This window comes from Protopterus annectens, chromosome 6.part0 (assembly GCF_019279795.1).
Source record: "Protopterus annectens isolate FY-2018-M chromosome 6.part0, PAN1.0, whole genome shotgun sequence".
In the NCBI taxonomy this organism is placed as follows: Eukaryota; Metazoa; Chordata; order Ceratodontiformes; family Protopteridae; genus Protopterus; species Protopterus annectens.
Window position 1 is genome coordinate 935,926,077 of NC_056737.1, and position 23,936 is coordinate 935,950,012.

At 42.9% G+C, this 23,936-nt stretch overlaps 1 protein-coding gene across 5 annotated transcripts in view; it reads left to right on the forward strand.

Annotated features, from left to right (window-relative positions):
* OTUB2 (OTU deubiquitinase, ubiquitin aldehyde binding 2) overlaps window positions 1-23,936 on the forward strand; it is a 365,739-nt gene that overhangs the window by 229,973 nt on the left and 111,830 nt on the right. For all 5 annotated transcript variants that reach the window (XM_044074588.1, XM_044074584.1, XM_044074585.1 and 2 more), the window contains one exon: window positions 1-90. This exon is cut by the window's left edge and continues 105 nt beyond it. In XM_044074588.1, coding sequence (XP_043930523.1) covers window positions 1-90 — 90 coding nt within the window. The remainder of the gene's footprint in view (window positions 91-23,936) is intronic.

Below are 23,936 nucleotides of genomic sequence, written 5' to 3' on the forward strand. Positions count from 1 at the left end.
CTGCTAACATCTGCTTACTTAAAGAACCAGACAGAGTTCTTTCAGTATTTCCTTGAAAATGGAACAAGTATCAATACTTTTTGTGCTCAGGTATGCTAAGACTAGAGAGATATATACATTTTCAGTGTGTACTTCAGAAGTAAAAGGATGCATTTCATGTATTGAAAAGATTAAATGAGATGTTTTTGCTAAAGTGTAAGCATAATACAAAAATGCTCATAATTCTGAACAAAGTAAGTAAGTGTTAAGCATATAATGCTTCTTAGAAACTCAAAAGTGTTCTTGGCAAAATCATTTCTTATAATGTATTGCTACATTTTTATTTTATCACTGCTCATATCAGTGCAAAGTGTCAATGATTCAAATGTTAACACTGTTTGGCAAGGCATTATTTCAGAGTTGTTGGTTTCACGTATCATCATAATCTTGTCATTGGGGGGATACTCTAGTTGAGTCATCGAATGGGTTCATTCACCCTAGTATTAGTATTCCGTTTTTTCCACAAAGCTGTCACAGTTTGTGGCGTGTGCATCATGGTGTCATTGTGCGCTGTATTATCATGCACTAACTAAATAAGAACACAAAGCCCCTTAGCCCAACAGTTCTTTTCTCTGCTCACATTGTTCAGATCTTAATCTTTTCCTGCTTGCTTGAAAGGTTGCTGCATCTGATGCCTAGAAACTAATCAGATATGTGCCTGTATAGTCATCAGATTACCAGTTGACAATTGTGCATGATGCCATACATGTCAGTGATTCAGCCGTGACACCCACAGATGTCATAGAGGAAAACTTCTGGCCTACTAAACTGCCAGGAGGATAACGGGGGTTTGAGGTTCTCCTCAGTTCTGAGATGGAGCACTTTCACAATGAGTGAGAACTGGAGGTACGCTATCTGTTCCCTTTGTGTGCTAGCTTGTACCCATCCTCCATTTCTGGGTACTGTAAGCAACTCGAAAGAAAACACATCCCTGACATCCTACCCTGATGATGCAGTCCAACGTGTAGTCATTGCCCATCTCCAGGTCTGTCAGCTAGTGCTTGCTGTTGACTGGCCTGATCCTCTGGATTCTCCTATCTGCAATTTGGAGGTACTGAAAACCAAAGACTGCCTTCATATGGTCTCATCCAAAGCCCAGTAGGCATATGGCCCAGGAAGAGGGGAATCTCCCAGGTCTTCTGTGATGCAGTTCATGTTTTAGGATCCGGATGCCAAATAAAGGTATGATGTCTAGTCAGTACTCAAAACATGGCCGTCAGAATGCATCTACTGGAAACATAGCTTGATGCCATCTCAGGTGTCTCATGCTGCGTCTGGCACTGTGTATTCCTCCTGGCGATATCCAGCATGCATATATCCTGTATTCATCCCTACACAATAGCATGAAAGAGCTCATCTTTGGAGCAGATAGTGGTATATTATTCCCTCAAACACATGGTCCTGTGAATAGTCTGAAAATCTGTAGGCTGTTAACTTTGAGATGCTTAAGAACTTTTAGCCCTCTCCACTCTCCCAGATTGTCCCTTGTCTGGAGAAATCTTCAGGTTCATGAAGTCCTCTGTGACCTAACTTCAGCTGTCCATCCCTTCTCCCAAGAAACAGATGGAAGTGTATCTGGAGAATATCACCCATAATGAAGGATGCCATTTTTATCAGGCTGGATGCACCCAGACCATGTTCCTGCAGCACTGCTAAGGTAGTTGCTCTCTATAACCCTCAGCTGAATAGCGATCCTAGTGCTGATATCCCTGAGCCAACTCCTCCATAATTTCTTTACTCCAGCACAGTGGTCCAGAGGCCAAAATATTTTGCCATCAGATAAGGATTCTAATGTGTTGGACAGGTGTATCAACACAGCATGTACTTGTCTGCCAAATTCAGGGCTGTCAACATTTTATCCTACCTGTCCAAATTCCAGTCTTCCAAACCAGTGGTCTGAGTGCCCAAGATAAAAACTGGAAAACCTGAAATATGGCACACACGGAGCGCAGCAAAATGGACAACTGCTTTAATGAACAAGCACAAAAACAATCCACAGCAAGCTAAATCACAGCAGCACAGCAAACAAAATTGCAAAGCACAAGCAACAGCACAAAATATTTTGTACTTCCAATGTAGGTAGGGGTACATCCAAAATTGGAGCAGATCTTCCTGCTCTCCCTTCCTTAACCTCTACAATAACTGACGTTAATAGATCTATGAGGTAACCCCTTGCTCCAAACATACTCTTAATAAATTCACATTCAGTATAAAATCCAGATTGTCTGATGTCATCCTACTGGCTCTCACCAACTGACCTTTAACTATTGCTCTTTTTTGAAAATGTGGGTGAGCGCTTGTATAATGCAAGTAAGCATTAGAAAATGTAGTTTTAGAGGGGCTTATTGATCTGGAAACATATAATTATTTACATGTTGAACAACCCAAAGTGCCTTGTATTTTGGTATACCAAAGGTCAACAAAAATCCTGATGACCCTCCTCTCAGACCTGTTGACCTATTGTATCTGTGGAGGGTTCTATTACTGCTCCACTGGCAAAATATGTAGAACGTGGTGATGGAACATCCTAATGTGTTAAAGGATTCTTGGGATTTTTTAAGTCATATTAATAATTCTAGTCAGGTTGACACCTCTAGTTTTATCACTTTGGATGTTGTGGACCATTTTACGTGTATTCCTCACGAGATAGGTTTATGGTTTGAAGAGTTTTTGGGAAGCAAGAATAATATTTCATTTAAGGTATTTCGTACATGCCTTGTTTTAATGGAATTGATTTTAAATAATAATTTTATATTCTTCCAAGGGGAATATTTTAGACAATCTAAAGGCGTAGCTATGGGTGCCCATTCTGCACCTACATATGCCAACATCATTTTATTGTATTGGAAAGAAAAATTTGTTCACAATTCTAATTTTAAACAATGCTGGAACTACTATGGGCGCTTCCTGGATGATGTTTGTCTTTTTTTGGAACAATACCCTGGAAAAAGTCATAGAATTTTTTGATTATATTTCAAATACAACTCATTTTTTAAAATTCACCTATAAAGTAGATGAAGTTGAATTGTGTTTTGTAGATGTAAATATACAGAGAATGGGGGAAGGTTTTAAATAAAAAAATTTTAGAAAAGATACGTTTTCTAATGCTTACTTGCATTATACAAGCTCTCACCCACATTTTCAAAAAAGAGCAATATTTAAAGGTCAGCTGGTGAGAGCTAGTAGGGTGACGTCAGACTATCTGGATTTTAATACTGAATGTGAATTTATTAAGAGTATGTTTGGAGCAAGGGGGTACCCAATAGATCTCCTAACGTCAGTTATTATAGAGGTTAAGGAAGGAAGAACAGGAAGATTTGCTCCAATTTTGGGTGTACCCCTACCTACCCTGGAAGTACAAAATATTTTGTGCTGTTGCTTGTGCTTTGCAATTTCGTTTGCTGTGCTGCTGTGATTTAGCTTGTTGTGGATTGTTTTTGTGCTTGTTCATTAAAGCAGTTGTCTGTTTTGCTGACCTCCGTGTGTGCCTTACTTCAGGTTTACAAATTCCAGTCTTCCCTGGTAGTAAAAACACTGGAGAAGCTTTTCTCCTTCCATGAGTTTAGGCTGAAGAAGGAAGATATTAAGTTCTTATTTATTGGTTCTGCAGTGGGCTGCCATGTAGCTGAGGCTGTAGGCTCAGGATTCTGCCTATGAAGGATGGCTTTGCTGAGACTGGCTTATTCTGGTGAAGGAGCTCAGTGAGGCTTTTCTGGTTAACTAATTCATGGGAGGATTTATTTTGTTAAGTCCACACTGGTTGACCTTTATTATTCCCTGCCTCTATTTATTCATTTTCTAGACTCAGCCACCCTCTAAATGAGGTAGATGCCCCTTGCAAGTTGAGGAAGGCATCAAAGCTTTACATAGTCTTCCTCTTCTTGTGCCGACAAGGTCATCCAAAAGATCAACTGTTCTGGCTCCAAACTCATTAGTCCTGACTATGATTTGTGACTAGTAATGGGTGTTGGTTCACAGGCTTTGCCCCAACTTGGAGAACCTTCACCAAGGATCAGTGGGCCATGGATATGTTCTTAATGTGTCATATGTTTTAGGATCTAAGATTCTCCCCCAGAAAGTGTTCCTCTAAGTGATAAGCTCTCTGAACAGAGCATTTGGTACAAGCTGTGACCCTACTGATGAAATGAGCCATAGATGCTTCCACCATTTGTAACAGTGATAGAGTTTTACTCCCACATCTTTCTGATTCTAAAGGGACAGATAGTTTTCATTGCACTGGCTCTCAGTGATGGAAAGCAGCACATGTGGCACATAAGTTTGTGATCAGTGACTCTCCAAGGGGTCATGACTGTGCTTTCACGAGGGTGCCTAGATGGTGCCATTAAATATGATGTATGACTTCTAGTGCAAGAAAATTCTTTATTCCCCTGTGTGTGGGCATCATTACTAGTGTAAGGTGCTAACATTTGGACATACTTAACACACTGTGTATTTACCAAAGTGGCTGAAGCCTTTCAGGGGTTGGCTCTTTATTGTTTCCATACCTGGACAACTGGCACATGGTGGTGTTATCATAGGGACTCCTTGGTAATGTTCTTGAAATGGGCAGTCATTTACTTGAAGACCCTGGTGATGAGCATAAACTCTGAGAAGTCCTCTGTGATCCCGTCCCTGACAGCTGCCTTTACCTGTATAGAACTACAAACTCTCAAACTGCCAGAAATTATTCTCACAAAGAAGGACCAGAAAATTATGGTCTTAGCATTCTGGATGAGGGCATAATGCAGGGTCCAAGCTAAGACACTGTTATGACATCTGGACTTGATGCCCACTATTATCTTCATGGTGCCATTTGCATGCCAGGATGTAGATGGTCACTGTAATGTGAGGTACCAGAGCTTATTAAGGTATCAAATGCTCACAATGTTTTCTTATTGTCAGACCCTTGTTACTAGACCCTGGAGTGATGAATGACTCCCCCTGTTTGAAGAACAGTGTTCCATTCCTGTGGCCAAACCCTTTTCAGAATCACATGAGTGATGCTTTGCTGGCAGAGTGGAGGGCTTACTTTGTCTCCATCATAGTTTAATGGCCATGGTTCCTCACTGCAGAGGTGTGTGCACATCAACCTACTGTAATTATAAGCAATCCACCTGACCCTCAGAGTTTTTTGAGTGGAAGTTGTATTTAGTGACATTTTTAATTTAGTCCGTCACCCATATCTAAGCAAGCAAGGAGGCATGTAGTCCGGAATCATGCGGTTTCAACACAACTACTTATGTTGAATCCATTTTTGTTGCATTAGATATACTGAATGGCAATTACAGCAGCTGTCATTGCTACCAGTGCAGTTTGACCAGAAGTTGTTTAATATATGTGGACCATGATGATGTGTGCTGTCTTTTGGAAGGTTTGGATGTGAGGGGGTGGGAATGTGTGTCCCATGTTGTTTGAAATGGGACTGAAGGTTTTTTTTTTTTTTTTTTTTTTTTTTGCAGTGGGATGCTGACAAGGAGTAGGAAATATTTTTTCACTATGATGATCATTACCCCTTCTGCCTCCTTGTGTGACCACAATGTTTGTATATTTAAGTAAAAGGGTGGGCTTCTCCCTGCAAAACGTTTAGGGACAGTGTTAGTGTTTTGGCTTCATTTGCAGCGAATTCAATGATTATGGTTTTGTTCTGCTGACATGTATGTATGTGATCATACCCCGTCTTTAAGAGAGCCAGAGGCACTGTGCCTCTGGCAGTGGGCTCATAGATAGAGACATCATTCTGTTAGCAGTTCACATCCCAGGTGTGGTTGAAGGTACAGATAAGACACATGATACACCCCTCCAGTCTTGTTCTGGAGCTTTGGATTCAGTGGTTGCACTCAAATCAAATATTCCAGAAGTGATGCACTGTATAGATTAATCTGTTTACAACTCAAGTGGATGTTGTCTTCCCCTTCTGCCAAGTACAGGAAAGCAAGTAGAAGTTTTCAGTTGAAAGTTTTTATTCAGTGATCCCACAATTTTTTTCCCCATGGTGGTCAAGAAGAGTATGATTTCAGGCTCTCAAGTCCCTTGTGATTCAGGACACTTTCCTGATAGTCATGAAGGAGATGTCCTGTGTTTAAGGAGACAAGAGGGTGTATTTCAAGGCATGGACTGTCTTATGGATCTTCTGGTCCCTTCAGATTTTTAACAGGGGTGTCAGAAGTGATTTGAGGCTACCAGGATGCATTCTGTGTAACAAAGTTACTTTGCCAGGTGGAAAATGTTCTTTTTGTTAGGCACAGTATGTGACACCACCTTAGTCGATCTATCTGCAGGTCACCCTAATTTATGTCAGGCGCCTTTGTTCATAGGCTATTAGATGATTACTAGGCTAACAACCCCAGGGGTCTTTTTTATGCCAAGCCATGCCTGCCAAATATATCTCACAAGTTTTGATATCCTAGTGTTATTTTAAGAAGTATGTGTAGGCTTGAGTATGGGTGGTCATGCATTTATAGGATGCCTCTGTCTACTAGAGATATAGGTGCCAGATCATCATTAAATTTCCTGTTCCCCATCCACTGGTCCAAGTTATGCTTGACTTGGGTTAGAAAAGAGCTTTGCTTTACATGGATGGTAAGCTTGATCTAGAGAAGAGTCAGTTCCTGAGACACATACCTGTCCTTCCAACATGTTCTGTTTATGCTGCAGATGTGGTTTTGGTCCGTAGGTCAAGTAATTCTGAAGCTATTTGTTTGGCGGATGTTCAGTATATCTGTCAAGGCAGGATCAGAGGATGTTTTGTAAGCCAGGCATAGATTGCCTCTCAGCAGTCTGTAGTAGACTGAGAGCATAAATAGGGTTTTGAGTTGGTTCACATAGGGCATGTTGTTTAGACTATGTATTCTTTTTTGTGAGGAACCTCTGTGGACACTCCAATTGTTGCATATGCCTGCTCATCCTGCTCAGGTACATACCAAAGGGGAGTTGTACTCAGTGATTGGTCTGATAAGGGCCGAGTACAGTGAAACAATGGCATACTTGGACCTAGATGCCATACCCTTGCTTTATAAGTTGCGCAATATAGACAGCATGCACCATTTTGCCTTCATTTATAGCTTTGGTGACCTTCTCAAACCTGTCCATCAGGTTGAGCAGGCATGACCTGCCCTTGACAAAACCAAACTGGGTTAGATCCAGTGTCTGAAGGTTTTCTGTCATTGTTTAGCATTTTCATTATAATCCTTACCATTGCTTTGGATACAAGATTAGCCTTTTTGCACAGAGATGACCGCTGCAGTCCTCCATTCACTTGGCATGAAGATTGTCTGAAGTCAGTAGTTAAATAGGGAGTGTAGTGGTTCTGACAGGTCATATTTCATGCTGTTAAGGAGGCATCCTAGGATATTATTAGGGTCCATTGATGTAGTAGTGCTCTTGCCCATGGAGAGTACATTGAGGACCTGTCCCCTAGTGATAGTTAAGGGAGTTATGGTTGAAGGTATTTCCTAAGGGGTGGCTGGGTTGGGGGGGGGGCAAAATTGGAGTCTTAATTTGTTGGCCAGTAGGTTTGCTATATATTATGGATCAGTATAGGTGGCTCCATTTACGATTAGTTCAGCACATTGTTTCTTATTGTCTTTGAGGGTGTCTACATGGATGAAGAACACCTTGTGATTGTCCTTGGCCTGGAAATCTATTTCTTCCTTGAATCTAGCGTTGGTAGACTAGATTAGCTCCATGAGTTGTTTGTTTAGATTGATGGATTTTTTCTTGGTATTGCTTTTCCTAATTTTTGCCACTATTTTCATTTTGCTGTACACCCCATTGATGTTGGGATTCCAACAGGGTGTCTTGTTTTTTTTTTTGAGTGTGTCCTGTGCATATTCTAGGGGCCTGTATCATATCATCAAATGGCATTTCGTCAGAAATGCTGTTCATTGAATCCCTGCTGCACCCCCCCCCACACCCCCCGCTAATTACATATACCATCTTCGATATCGCAGAACAGTGGGGAAAGAGCAAATTTACTGATCCCCACCATAATGTGATCTCAGTCGGAACGGTTTGATGAACAGCATCTTTGATAAAATGCCGTTCAATGATGTAACTCTTTGATGAAATAATAGGGACCCTGTTCTGGACAGGTACAGCTGTCTTTGTGCTGCCCTTAACATGGTTGTACAAGGTTCCTGGTTCCTGTGAATAATTTCACAAAGGCAGTAATTTCCCCTGGGTTTGGAGGAGCTTGACATTTTTGTCATGTTGTCACTTAATCATATGAAGTTTGCCGTACAATAATTCCTGAAAGTTCCAGGATTAGCTGGGGTCCTGGATTTTATTTTTATTTCAAAAGAAACAGCTTTATCATCTAACCCGGTAGGGACATTACACCGGGAGAAGGGGGGGGTGCGCCACTTTCTCCCATGTATGTGAGGACCAGAATGTTAACACCCCTAGTAGGAGTACAGACTACCTGGTGTGTGTGGTTACAAAGTCCTGAACCTCTGGGCTTGCATGTTTGGGGTTGTATATTATTCCTAGTTTGTAGTGGGGTAGTTAAAGTTGCCCATGAGTATGGTGTTGGCTTGAATGGGGAGTGTCTCCAGTATGTTTAACTCATTCCCTCTAGTGCAGCTCTTTTGAGTGTGTACTTTTTAACTCCCAGTGGGTGTGGCTTGAGCTTTTAAAAAATGAAGTTACCACCTTACAATTCAGGCAAATATGAATATCACTGGAACCATAAGTGTTACTAGAAGACTGTAAATGGCTTACTATTCAGGATAAATTAATCTTTACAATGACATTCATTCAGTTCACTGTTTTAAAATCATCAATGAACATCGATGTCTGTGCTGTAACTGAAACCTGGTTCAAGGCTCCTGAGAGCACCCCGGCACTATTAGGTTTTACCTCATATCATGCGTTCCGGCCCCAAAACCCGGACCACTCCACAAAAGGAGGGGGTGTATCCATATTCATAAAGGATACTCACACCTCCAGGTTGGTGGCAACGCATGAAGCTTCGGAAACCATCCAGGTGCAACTAACAATAGGCAAAACTGCTCTACAAATTGTAGCATGCTACAGGCCACCCTCTCAAACTCAGGAACCCCACACAGCCTTCCTGAAGACACTGGAGGGTATAAATGTATCTCCAAACACCATCATATTGGGTGACTTCAACTACCCGAATATAGACTGGGAACATTACTCAAGCCCTAACTTTCTAGCCCAACGGTTCCTGGAGTTCATAAATTCAAATGCCATGGAACAGCTAGTCACTGTTCCCACGAGAGGAGAAAATATACTAGATCTCATTGTCACAAACATGGGGACAAAATGCTCCACACCGAAGTATATCCCTCATTGGTGAGATCTGATCATAAACTAATCTCACTGGAAATCCACATCCGCCCCACCCCAAACAAAAAGACCATAGTGAAGAACTTCTCTAAAGCAAACTTCACACTACTCAAGACTGGTGTGGTATCCTTCAAGGCCCCTGAGTCAGAGGAAACCACAACCCAAGCTGGAAGCCCTTACAAATGCCTTCTATGAACACCTCCAGGACTGCATGGATCAGGCAATCCCAAATAAAACCAAGACTCTTTCCACAAAGGGCAAACGTCCAGTCTGGTGGACCCCAGCCATTAACAAACTTTACAATAAGAGGAGAAAGCTATTACATGACAGAACAAAATCCATAAAAGGGAAGTCACCCTGATCATTATTAGTAAAAATTACGAGCACTCATAAAATCAACTAAGGCCAATTTTGAGAGAAAAATTGCCATGGATTCAAAGGACAATCATAAGGCCTTTTTCAGCTATGTTAGGAACCTGGGTGGAAACTCACAGATATGCTCAGAATTAGTCCAAAATTATACAAAAATCACTGAACCCACAGACATTGCCAACATACTGGCAGACAGGTTCAGTGCAAACTTCACCCTCTCCCCTAAAGGAGAGATAACTATCCCAGCCGAGTGTAGCCTCCCGGACATCTCAAATGCGCAGGTGAAAGCTGCTCTCTCTAAAGCTAAAACACAGCATCAATGGGACCGGATGGTGTCCCCGGCTGTGTGCTACACGAGCTAAATGAGGAATTAAACCCGCACATAAGGCAGCTGTTTAATCTCAGCCTTACCACAGGATACGTGCCCAAGGAGTGGCGTGACGGCAACTGTGGTCCCACTCCACAAAGGTGGCGCCTCTACGGACCCTGGTAATTACCGCCCCATAAGCTTAACAAGTCTAGTCTGCAAAGCTATGGAGAGGATCATAATGGAGCTCATAAACAAAGATATAGGGACTTGCAGACATTGGACCCGACCCAGTTTGGCTTTGTCAAGGGAAGATCATGCCTTTTGAACTTGGTCGACTTCTTGAAATAGTCACCAAGGCCATTGATGAGGAAAGGCAGTCCATACAGCCTACCTTGACCTTGCAAAGGCTTTCGACACAATACCCCACTCGGGTATTGTAGAAAAACTTACCAGCTTAAATGTAAACCCATATGTCACAAGATGGGTTGCAAACTGGCTTAAGGACAGAACCCACAGGGTTAGAGTTGCTGGCGCTGTGTCAGACTCCAAGCCGGTCACAAGTGGTGTCCCACAGGGCTCGGTCCTTGGCCCCTATTGTTTGGCATCTACTTCTCAGAAGTACAGGCCAACATGGGAGGACTTTGGCTGACAAAGTTTGCAGATGACTGCAAACTGGGCGCCATAGTGGAAAGTGCATCGGACACTGATATCCTTCAGAAGGGACTCACGGAAACAGATAGCTGGTGCCAGAGCCATGGCCTGAAGTTAAACGCCAAAAATGTATAGTCATACCCTTCGGGAAAAACAAGGTAACCCCAAGCTACCATATAGGTGGCAATCCACTAAGCACAGAAGAGGTTATCAGGGACCTGGGGACCCAGGTTGACAGTGGCCTTTCTTTTGACACTCACATTGCTAAAGTGGTTAGAAAGACCTTCTACATTGCCCACCTGATCATGAAGGGATTCACATCCAGATCTAGTGTGGTCATTGTTCCCCTGTACTCTTCACTTATCAGACCAATGATCGAGTACAATGCCCCATTCGGGATGTATCTCACCCGACATCTGCAGCAATTGGAGAGACCCCAAAAGTTCCTCACCAAAAGGATAAAGGGACTCCAAAATCTGTCATATGCTGCCAGATTGAAGAAACTCCAGCTCTAGTCAGTCGCATACCGTCTGCTCAGAGGTGACATGTGCCTGACATACAAGGCCATGTCCAACCCGGAATTAATGGACATGCTCCACCTCAAAAATCCAAATCCACCAAAACCACTAGAGCAAGCGACTTAAACCTTAGCACGGATATAAATAGGACGTGCTGGAGGGATAGATTTATCACTCAGAGACTCCCTATGCTGTGGAATAAAATCCCGGTCCATGTGAGGCAGAGCACCTCGCTGACTCTGTTCAAGAGAAATCTAGACCTGTGGATGGGAGATCGTAGGTTTACCCCGGGAATCATCTCTGGGTCACTGCTGGACAGAGGCACAACAAACTAATGGGCACAGTATTTTTTCATATAAGGGGTGGCGTAAGCCACAATAATTTGGGCTAGGCTTATAAATGCCTTAGGGCAGATAGCCTAGTATAAACCTATGAACCTATGAACCTAAAATGGATTTTATAAGCCAAAATAAAGGCAACAAATATTAATTTTGTAATGTTTTACAAATAGCTTATGATAGCTCAGTAACCATTCAAGCAAGACATATACTGCTAGCAGGATTTTCTTCATACAGCTGTGAGCTTTCATATGAGGCTGTGCAGTTCTGTGTGTTACCTGAATGTTGAGATATTTAGAAAAATACGAAAATTGTTACAATACAAATAAACAGTATACAAATAATATTCAATATCTCTTTAGCTGCATTAGACACAGGTCAAATATCAATACAGTTGTATTTGCCATCATGTATGATTTAAGATAAAATCTTCTCACATCTTGTGTGTAGCATGATGGTGGAATTATTAATTAAAATATGAACAAGTAATATTTGGTGCCTAGAGGTGTCAGTAGGAGGTAACTGCAGTAAAAGCCTGTAAGCACACTCAGTTATAATTAGTTAAATATGTGTTATGAGTTTCCTGAGTCATAGAGGGAGACCTATAGCTTGCAAGGATATGATATGAGACTTTGCAAATTGTAATGTAGATGTGGAGAAGTTCAAGCATGTCATACTGTTTGACCAGCCTTGAGGTGTGTTTGTTTTTTATGTAAATTGAGATACTACTACCTTTTGTCCCTTTCTGTGCAGTAGCTGGTCTAAATGTGTGAAAGGCATTCTAGCCCTGCACTGCTGGGGGGGGGGGGGGGGGCTTTCCACAGCTTTAAACCATATCTGTGTAACTGCATAGATGTCTACATTCTTCAGGGGAGGAGATCTTGTAGGGAGTAGAGTTTTTTGTTTAAACTCCAGAGTCTAAGCTATTACACCTTTAGATTTCTTTGGGTTGATTTTACTATATTGATAGGTTTATCAGGTTGGCAGTGCCTAAAAAAGGCTGTATGGGGTGGACAGGTTTTAGCTAATATTCAAAAGCATAGAGGAGACTGGTACAGACCATCACTGGCAAAACAATGTGGTCTGTCAACCATATCTTCTCTAGTTGGCTAAGATCATACCCTTTTCCAGTGACACCAAAAAATAAACCAGTTATCTTATGCAAGAAAATCCCAGCCAAGCTGGCGTTTCCACTCTGCGATACCATAGATCCCCTGTAATGGAGACCAGTGGGATATATGCAGGTGACCCCTTAATGACATCATGTTTCAACTCCATGGCTTCTGAATGTCCATGACTTTTTTTACTTTTTAAGTTTTTATGATTACATTCAGGCCAATAAAACCAAACCTCTGTGGACATGCATGTTTCAGCTTTTTTATTGACCAAATCAGCACAGCATAATTGGATAGTTTAATTTGACTGTACGACCTTTTTACCCTTTGTATTGGATGTTAGTCGGGATATTTTGCAGGCACCTTAATCTTTATGGGCATCTGCTGGGTTTAAAGACCCAAGTTTGTTTCAAATTAGTACTTAATGGTACCACTTACACTGATCCTGCTGAGTTAGCCAACCTACTAGCTGAGAGGTTCAGCACAAACTTCACCCCCTTATCATTCCAAAGGCCCAGTCGACATCCCCAATACTTGTCACACACCTCACATCTCCATAAATCAAGTGTTAAAGGCCCTATCCAAGGCAAAAAACACAGCTTCCATGGGACCTGATAATATCCCAGGCTGTATTCCTCATCATCTCCAGCAAGAACTAGCTTCGCCACTGAGAACCCTGAACCACAGCATAATTACAGGCTTCATTCCAGTAGAGTGGAGAACCACCATTGTCATCCCCTTGCACAAAGTTGGTGTCTAAACTATCGCCCCATTAGCTTGACAAGTCTGATCTGTAAAGCCGTGGAGCCTGTTATTATGGATTTCATAAGCAAGAACATAGGCAATCTCCAAACACTCGACCCCACCCAATTTGGATTCGTCAGGGGCAGATCTTGCCTATTGAACCTAGTTGACATCTTTGAGATCATCACCAAGGCCCTGGATGAGGGAAAGTCAGTACATACAGCTTACCTTGACCTGGCCAAGGCCTTTGACACAATCCCCCCCTCGGGCATCATTGAAAAGCTAACACAACTTGGTGTTAATCCCTGTCTCGTCAGATGGGTGGCCAAGTGGCTCACAGGACCCACAAGGTCAAAATAGGTGCCACCATCTCCGACAGCAGACTTGTCACTAGTGGTGTTCCCCAGGGAACTGTCCTGTGACCCCTACTGTTTGGCATCTACTTCTCAAAGGTCCAGACAAAGACCAAGGGCCTGTGGCTGACCAAGTTTGCAGATGACTGTAAGTTGGGTGCTGCTATTGACTCCCCAGATGACATTAACATACTGCAAGAGGGTCTCACAGCTACAAATAACTGGTGCCGAAGTCATGGCCTTAAGTTAAACGCAAAAAAAGTATTATCATACCATTTGGCAAAAACATGGCCCCTACTGATTACCACATCAATGGCAACCTCCTAAGCACACAACCCGTGGTTAGAGACCTGGGTACTCGGGTTGACAGCTATCTCACATTTGACCATCATGTGGCAGCAGTGTTCAGAAAAGCCTTCTACTTGGTTCATCTCATAAGTAAAGCAATTGCATCTAGAAAAAAAAGGAGGTTATTACCTCTCAGTACTCCTCACTCACTAGACCTATAATTGAGTATAATGCCCCATTTGGTATGTACCTCTCCAAACACTTGCACCAACTGAAAAGGCCACAGAAATATCTCACAAAGAGAATCCATGGCCTCCAACACCTGTCTTATGTGGACAGGCTCAAATCATAATCACGTTACTTGGTATCATACAAATTGCTCAGAGGTGATCTGTGTCTCACCTACAAGGCCATATCGGATCCTGCCCTACTAGAAATGCTCCATATCTGTAAGTCTAACTGCTCGTGCATTTCCCACTCAATAGGCCTAAATCTAATATGTGACATCAACAAAACCTGCTGGACAGACAGGTTTGTCTCCCAGAGGCTGCCTGTCTCTGGAATAGACTTCCCATACATGTCAAACAGAGTTCCTTACTGATCCTCTTCAAGTGCAACCTTGATGAGTGGATGGGAAACCACAAATTTGTCCCAGGGGTTCCACCTTTGTCCCTCATTGACAGGTGCTGACTGAGGTTTCTTTTTTGGGGATAAACTCTTATCTAGGTTTGTAAGGACCCCAGGGGCATTAGCTTAGTGACCTCCTATGAACAGCTAAGACTGGAAGAGCAGTGCTGCCACAAAGAAAGTAGGGAAATATCTGTGATCCATCAAGGATAGTTCCCTTACAGAGTAACACACTAAGAATGTAACTGATTTGCCTAATATTGGGTACCATCCTTGATTGCTGAGTAATTGGGTTGAATCCCAAGCAGTAAATCCACCAGAGTAAAGGAGCCAGAGGGCAGCAAACGACTCACGAACAGTGGGCTGAGTCTTAAAGAACAGATACAACAAAGGAGACCTGATGCCTAGAGTTACTGTCAAAAGAATACTTTGTGAAGGTCTGAATAAAGCAGCAAGTGGTTATGATACATGGCTGTAATGGGGGTATTTTGAAGGATATAATAGAAATAGCCATGTCTGTAGTGAAATAGTGGAGTCATCTTTAACCAACAAGAACAACTGGCTAAGCTTCTGGTGTCATTTTAAGGGAATGCATTATCTGTCTGCTTGGGATGACATGATCGACAGATCACGCTGCTTTGCCAGAGATGGCCTGCACCTGTCGCCCTTGGGATTCCAGATACTGGCAAAGGCTCTTGCCACCCCTATAGTGCCTTTTTTAGGCAAGGTTCAGATGACAAATTCACCACTGTAACGGGTAGAAGCAAGCAAATGTTGAAGGTAATGCTACTCAATGCTAGAAGTCTAAACCTCAAAATGCACTAACTCGAGGCACTCCTTAAAATGGAGAACATTGACATCTGTGCAGTGACAGAGACCTGGTTCAAAGCTCCAGAGTGCACCCCTGCATTGCCATGCTATAATTCATACCACATCTTTTGGCCACCAAACCCGGACCGAAACACTAAAGGTGGAGGTGTGCCCATATTCACTAAGGATATCCACACCTCCAAGCTAGTTGCTCAGCGTAATGCATCCGAGATTATCCAAGTTCAACTAACTCTGGGCAAAACCGCAATCAAGATTGTAGCTTGCTACAGACCCCCCCCCCACCACCACCACCACCACCATGCCCCAGGATTCCCACTCCTCTTTTCTTGATACACTGGAAAATATTAAGGTACAACCCAACACTCTAATAATGGGTGATTTCAACTACCCTACCATTAACTGGGAAAACTACTCATGTACTAACTCTTTTGCTCAACGTTTTCTGGAAATCATCAATTCCAATGCCTTGGATCAACTTATCCATACCCCCACCAGGGGCAGCAATATCCTAGACCTGGTCATCACCAACATGAGAGACCGGTGTTCCACACCAGAGGTCAGCTCCTCATTGGTCAGATCCAACCACAAGCTAATCACCCTAGACATCCACATCCCGCTCCCAACCCCCATTAGGAAAACGACTGTAAAACATTTCTCCAAAGCCAACTTCATGCTTCTTAAGACAGCAGTGGCAACCTTCACGACACCCATGCAGATGGACAGTAGCGGTACAACTGCTGAATCCTACACAAATGCACATTATAAGCACTTAGACGAGTGCATGGATCGTGCTATCCGTAATAGAACCAAGATGCTATCCTCCCAAAAAAAGGAAGCCAATCTGGTGGTCTTCTGCCATAAACAAACTCTACATAAGCAGAAAGAAACTGTTGCAAAAAAAGAGTAAAATCCCACGATTGGAGGAACTCCCTGATCAGCCTCAGAAGCTGAGATCCCTCATAAAATCCTCCAAAGCTAGTTATGAAAACAAAATCGCTACTGATTCTAAAGACAACCACAAAGCATTTTATAGCTATGTCAAGAATCTCAATGGCAACACTCAGATCTGCTCTGAGTTACAACACAATGACACTAACTATACAGAACCAAACTGATATTGCCAACATCCTGGCAGATAGGTTCAGTGCTAACTTTACCCCATTCTCACCCCCTAAACGGCCCATCTTTATACTGGAAGAATGCAGAGTTCCTGTAATCACAGCTGCACAGGTAAAAACCTCACTGTCCAAAGCCAAGAAAACAGCTTCCATGGGACCTGACAACATCCCAGGCTGCCTTCTACACAAAGTACAGAATGAACTGGCACCCCACCTAAGTACCATGTTCATTCATATCCTCACCTCAGGCTTTGTGCCCATTGAATGGCTCACTGCGATGGTTATCCCACTCCACAAAGGGGGGGCCACAACAGACCCTGGGAACTACCACCCCATTAGCCTGACGAGCCTGGTCTGCAAGGCCATGGAACGTATCATCATGGAACTCATAAACAAAGACATTGGAGATCTTCAAACTCTGGACCCCACACAATTCTGGTTTGTAAAAGGCAGATCATGTCTCCTAAACCTGATGGACTTCTCTGAAGTAGTCACCAAAGCCATAAATGAGGGTAAAGTGGTTCACACAGCCTATCTAGATCTTGCCAAGGCGTTCAGCCCCATCCTCCACTCTGGAATTATAGATAAAATCACTAAACTAGATATAAATCCCTATGTCACAAGATGGGTTGCCAACTGACTTACTGACAGAACCCACACTCTGAAAGTAGCAGACTCCAAATCAAACTTCAGACCAGTGACAAGTGAAGTACCACAGGGTTCAGTCCTGGGTCCTCTCCTGTTTGGTATATACTTCTCTGAAGTACAGGCTAACACAGAAGGTCTTTGGCTAACTAAATTCGCAGATGACTGCAAACTAGGAGCCATAATTGAAACTCCTAACGATGTGGACATCCTACAAAAGGGCCTCACTGAGACAGATGCCTGGTGTCAAAGCCATGGTCTCAAGCTCAATGCCAAAAAGTGCATTGTCATCCCCTTTGGTAAAAACTCTGTACCCATGAACTACCACATAGGCGGTAGTCTACTTAACACCGAAAGTGTGATAAGAGACCTTGGGACACAGGTGGACAGTAGTCTCTCCTTTGATAATCACATTGCCACAGTGGTCAGGAAATCCTTCTACGTGGCACACCTCATCACAAAAGGTATGTCATCCAGAAAAAAGAGGTCATTGTTCCCCTCTACTCATCACTCATTAGACCCATTATAGAGTACAATGCCCCTTTTGGTATGTACCTCACAAGACATCTACAACAACTGAAAAGGCTGCAAAAATACCTCACAAAGAGGATTACTGGCCTCAAATAGATGCCTTATGCAGACCGATTCAAAAAACTCCAGCTTTACTCCGTCGCATATCGCCTACTCAGAGGCGATCTCTGCCTAACATACAAAGCTATGTCAAACCCAGAGCTGTTGGACATGCTCCACTTAAAGAAATCCCAATCCCTCTGAGCTACACGCTCTAGGGACCTAAACCTTGTCACCACAATAAACAGAACATGCTGGAGGGATACATTCCTGTCCCAGAGACTTCTCATACTCTGGATCAGACTACCTATCTATATCAAACAGAGCTCCTCATTAGCACTCTTCAAGAAAAATCTTGATGATTGGATGGGTAATAGGAAATTCACCCCGGGGATCACTTCTGTGGTCCTGCTTGACAGGGGCACAGGAAAATAATTTTCTTGGGTGGCGAAAGCTAGGGCACCTTTTTGGCTAGGCCAATAGCCTAGTACCTACCTATGAACAAGAAACTCCCCCCCCCCCCTACAAGCTCTCCTCACCCAGAGAATGCTGATGTCTGTGTGGCGACCTGGACAGAGAGCACACCACTAGTGCAAAGCTTTAATGCTTTCCACATATTTAGACCAGCTACATCACAGGGACTAATGGTCTCAATTTACTCAAAAATAAATGTACCTCAAGGCTGGTCAAACAGTACAATGCATTTGAGCTTCTCCACATTCAAATCACCATTGGCAAAATCCAACATGACTTCCTTGCAAATTAGAGGTCCCCCAGTATGTCTCATTATTAACTGGGAATTAATATACTGCACCAATTATGCTGGTACAAAGATTCCTGGATTGTATAAACACAAACTTCCTGGACCGAATTGTCACTGTACCAACCAGAGGCGCAAATATACTGGATCTGGTCTTCACTAATATGGGAGATTGCTGCACACATCCTAGTGTAATCACTAGGTGTTGACTTCATAGAAATAAATGCCAAAAATGAGCGGTACCAGGATCGATCCCTGAGGGACTCTGTTTGTGACTGGCTTCTTTGTAGAGTTGGACTCCCCAATGAAAACTTGCTGGGTCTTGTCTGTGACCCAGCTGGCTATTCAGTGGGTGACATAAGGGTTTATACCTAACCTCTTAAGTTTGTTAACAGTGTCCGAGTGGGGTATTGTGGTAAATGGCTTGGCCAGGTCAAGGTAGACAGTGTGAACCATTTTGTCCTTATCCATTGCTTTGGTGACTGTCACGCACGTGCACTGGGCAGGTAATCAAGGGGCCTCAATCCTCACCACTAACACCAGTGAGGGACATCCACACTGGGAATGATAACAAATACACACACAGTATAGCACAATTTCCCTTAAGAGCACACTGAGATCACAGTCAGTCTGGGGCTGGTTTCTCCCTTTCTCTCCAGATCCCCAATAAGACTCCCCACTGGCTCAGCTGTAGGGTCCAGATCTCAGCCTAGTGGTGAAGCTAAAACCCCCAGCACCCTTTCTGTCTAGCCAGTGCTTCGTGTCCCTGCCCAAGTAGCTGACACACACACACTTTGAGATGTGAGTTATATACAAACACACCAGACACTCCTGAGAAGGCTGGCACAGGTTCTCCAGCTATGCCCCTGCTGCCCAGACTATATGGTAGTACCACTTGCCACCAATCACTAATATCAGCTACTAATAAGGCCCTTAATCAAAGGGTGTCCAATTATTACTGTGCAATATTATTATCCATATGGTAAGTGTGACGAACAGCAAGGCTTATTTGGGGTGGCTTGGACAGTATCACTATATACAAGCAGTCTATTCTAGAGCTTAAATTATCCCTACATAAAACAGCCACAGTTGAAATGTTTAAAAATATTTAATAATAAATATACTTCTTAATACAAAGTGCTAGTCAAGAGTTCAGAGATCACAGAGAAATGCTTAAAATAATACAGTAAAAAAGTTCTGACATCAGTACAGAAAACAGCTAGACTAGACTTCCCATTTCCTATCTATATCCAAGAGCAAACACAGTTCTAAAACTTACATATAGAGCAAGGCAGTGCTGATGATGTTGTCAATTCTGAAAACAAATGCAAAATGCCTTGATTCTCTCTGTCTTTAAATTGATAACACAGTACCACTGACTTATTTCAGATTACATCATTATTCTCTGTTTCCCAGGCTAACAGAAACTCAGGTTCTTGCAGCTGGTCAAGAAGCCAGAGCAGCAAAAGACATTATACATATAAATTCTAGCCATTAACTCTGGTCTCAAAACAATCGGAAGATTCCTTCATTCAGACATCTCGGTTCCGAGTTTTGAGATCAAACCATTATACAATACTTGACTTATCAGCTTTCCTCCAGCAGAGTGCAATGTGGTTGTATTTTTGAAGTTCAACATTTACCATAATTTTCTTACATTTAAGAGAACACGCATGTAGCTTACGTTAATATTTACAAATGGCAGAATTATCTACAAAATCCTATCTAGCTAGACTGGCAGCCTTCACGTATCTTCACATATGAATGCAGAAGGTGACAGTAACCAAGAACAAATTATTCCACAGCAACCACAGTTTATTGAGCGCTTTCGTCGGCCTTAAGCAATTGACATCATCAGAATATACTTGTTACATTAATTAACATGCTTAAATACTCATTCCCCATCACATGGTCATCGATCGTTTTCGACCTGCAAAGGGGATTTCATGGGCTATAGCTAGAAGCACCAGATGGTAGGCTCTAGGTATTACCAACTGCTGTATTCTCTCACCTTTAGCCCTCCCTCAGGGGTCCACTCTGTATACAGTAACACTTTGTCCCAGTATACAGATTCCCCCTTCCCTTGAGAATCAGGTGCCTCACTAGCTACCTGCCTCAGGTCTTGCAGTGTAGGGTCTGAGAGCTGAGCCTGTCTCAACTTTCTCTTTGTAACCCTTCCCAGCACCCCTTCCACAGGAAGTCTGGCATCCTCTGACAGAGGTGCCTCACTGTCAGCCTGGGTACTACTACTCACCTCTACATTTGCAGTCACTTTGTCCAAGGCAACATCAGTACCCACAAGCAGCTGTGGCTCACCTTCAGTCGCACTGCTATAGAGTAGCTCCCTCCCTGAAGTAACCACTTCACCAGTCCTGACTGCAAGTATGTGGTCTGTCTGGGTCTCCCCCAGGCTACCAGACCCACATGCTTGTCTCAAAGCCTGACTGCATGTAACTGCATAAACACATGGTACTGCCCCATCAAAATCCTTTCCTATCAGGACATCTGCAGGATGGTAGTTCAGTACTTCTGTTGTCTCAAGACAACCTACTATTGGAATTTTATCTTTCCCACTTACTGGCTCTCTCACTTTTTGTTCCCCACCTTGCCTCTGTGGACATCTGTATGCCAAATAGCCCCACTGGTTGCATTCAAAACATTTAACCCTAGGTCCTGGACATGTACCTGACTAGTGGCTTCCCCTGTTACTGGCAGATTCTGTTGAGGCAATCTGGGCTGCCCACCATGGGTTCCTTTAGACGCATGAGCAGTACTAGGAGTCCCTTTCCTGTGCAGGGATGCCCTGCTTGCTTGGTATAGGTTTCCCTTGTAGCACATTGTCTATCAGCTAACCAGATCCTCATGTCCTCAGGCAAAGTGCTAAGAGATTGTTCCCTCACCAAAATGTCTGCCAGCCCTTCAAAAGTGGTGACCTGGCATCCACTCGCCCACCTTTAAAAATAAGTGCTCAGTTCAGCAACATATTCACACACACATTTTCATCTGCCTTGTGTCTATGCTCTCAAAACTTTTTCCTATAAGTTTCAGGTGTTAGCTTAAAAAAATTCTAGCAAGCAATTCTTAACAGCAGTATAATTAAAACAGTCAACGTCAGACATTTTGGAAAAAATAGTTACAGCTTTACCATGGAGTAAGGGGGTCAGGAACTGTACCCAGAGCCTTTGGTCAACAACATACTGTTTACATACCCTCTCAAACAAACTATCAAAATGTATCCCCCTCTGTAAGCTGTAGAAGAAATTTACAGACCTTTTGTGCTTCTGGGGTCCATTTACTCCCTTCCTCATTACCTCCATGACTCTGGCGAAGAGTCAGCATCTCCTTTTCATGCTGCCTCTGCCTCTCCTTTTCCACAGCTTCCATTTCCAAACACCTGGCCTCCAACTCAAGTCTCTTTAGCTTCAGATGGATTTTTAAGTCCTCTGCACAAAGGTCGAGCTGTCCATTCCCTGAGTGTTTTACATCTCCACACCCAGTCTGATCGTCCTCCTAGTTTCTGTTTTCTGATACAGCTATGACCAAAGCTGCAATCATGTCTGCCTTAGTCATGTTTCCCTGCACCAGTCCTTTAGCCTGGCACATATCAGCCAGCTGGCTGCTTGCCAGCTTTCCATACTCCTCTGCTGACATGCTTGCCTGTTCTCCCTGACTAACTAAGCTCACAAAAGAAATAAAACAATTGTGATCTGAACTCTGAATATTCACTGCCTGGCTGAGTACAAAAACACCTTCAGTGATCACTGCACACAAGCTACAGGAGTTCACTATCCACACCACTACAAGCCAATCAGTATGTGCCAACCAGTTCATATATGTGGATATCCCACCACTGCCAAACAATTAATATGCGACTCCCATGCACTTGCCCAGTAATCAAGGAACCTCAATCCTCACCACTAACACCAGTGAGGGTCGTCCACATTGGGAAGGATAACAAATACACACAGTAAAGTACAATTTCCCTTAAGAGCACATGGAGATCACAGTCAGTCTGGAGCTGGTTTCTCCCTTTCTCTCCAGATCCCCAATAAGACTCCCCACTGGCCCAGCTATAGGGTCCTGATCTTAGCCTAGTGGTGAAGTTAAAACCCCCAGCGCCCTGTCTGTCCAACCAGTGCTTCGTGTGCCTGCCCAAGTAGCTGGCACACACACACTTTGAGGTATGAGTTCTATACAAACACACAGACACTCCTGGGGAAAGCTAGCACAGGTTCTCCAGCTTTGCTCTTTCTGCCCAGACTGTACGGTAGTACCACTTGCCACCAACCACTAATATCGGCTACTAATAAGGCCCTTGTCAAAGGGTATCCAGTTATTACTGTGCAATATTATTATCCAGATAGTAAGTGTGACAAACAGCAAGGCTTATTTGGGGTGGCTTGGACAGTATCACTTTATACATGCGATGTACTCTAGAGCTTAAATTATCTTTACATAAAAAAGCCACAGTTGAAAGATTTAAAAAATATTTAATAGTAAATAATAAGAACACAAGACAATACTTACTACACAGTGCTAGTTGAGAGTTCAGAGATCACAGAGAAATGCTTAAAATAATGCAGTAGAACGTTCTGACATCAATACAGAAAACAGCTAGACTAGACTTCCTGTTTCCTATCTATATCGAAGAGCAGACATAGTTCTAAAATAAACTTGCATTCAGAGCAAGGCAGTGCTTGTAATGTTGTCAGTTCTGAAAACAAATGCAAAATGCCCCGATTCTCTCTCTCTCTCTCTTTCTGTCCTTAAATTGATAACACAGTACCACTGACTCATTTCAGATTACATCATTATTCTCTGGTTCCCAGGCTAACAGAAACTCAAGAGTGTAACAGCCCTTTTGATCTGCAGCTGGTCAGGAAGCCAGAGCAATAAAAGACATTATACATGTAAATTCTAGCCATTAACTCTGGTCCCAAAACAAATAAGAAGAATTCCTTCATTCAGACATCTCGGCTCGGAGTTTTGAGATCGAACATTATACAATGCATGACTTATCAGCTTTCCTCCAGCAGAGTGCGGTGTGGTTACATTTTTGAAGTTCAACATTTACCATAATTTTCTTACATTTAAGAGAACAAGGACGTGACTTACCTTAATATTTACAAATGACAGAATTATCTACAAAATCCTATCTAGCTAGGCTGGCAGCCTTCACATATCGTCACAGTGACTTTCTCAAAAAGTTCACCAGGTGGAGTAGGCATGACCTGCCCTTGATGAAACCAAACTGGGTTGGATCCAGTGTAGGAGGTTTCTTATGTCATTATTGATCATTTCCATGGCTTTGCATAAGAGACTAGTGAGACTTACGGGCCTGTAGTTTC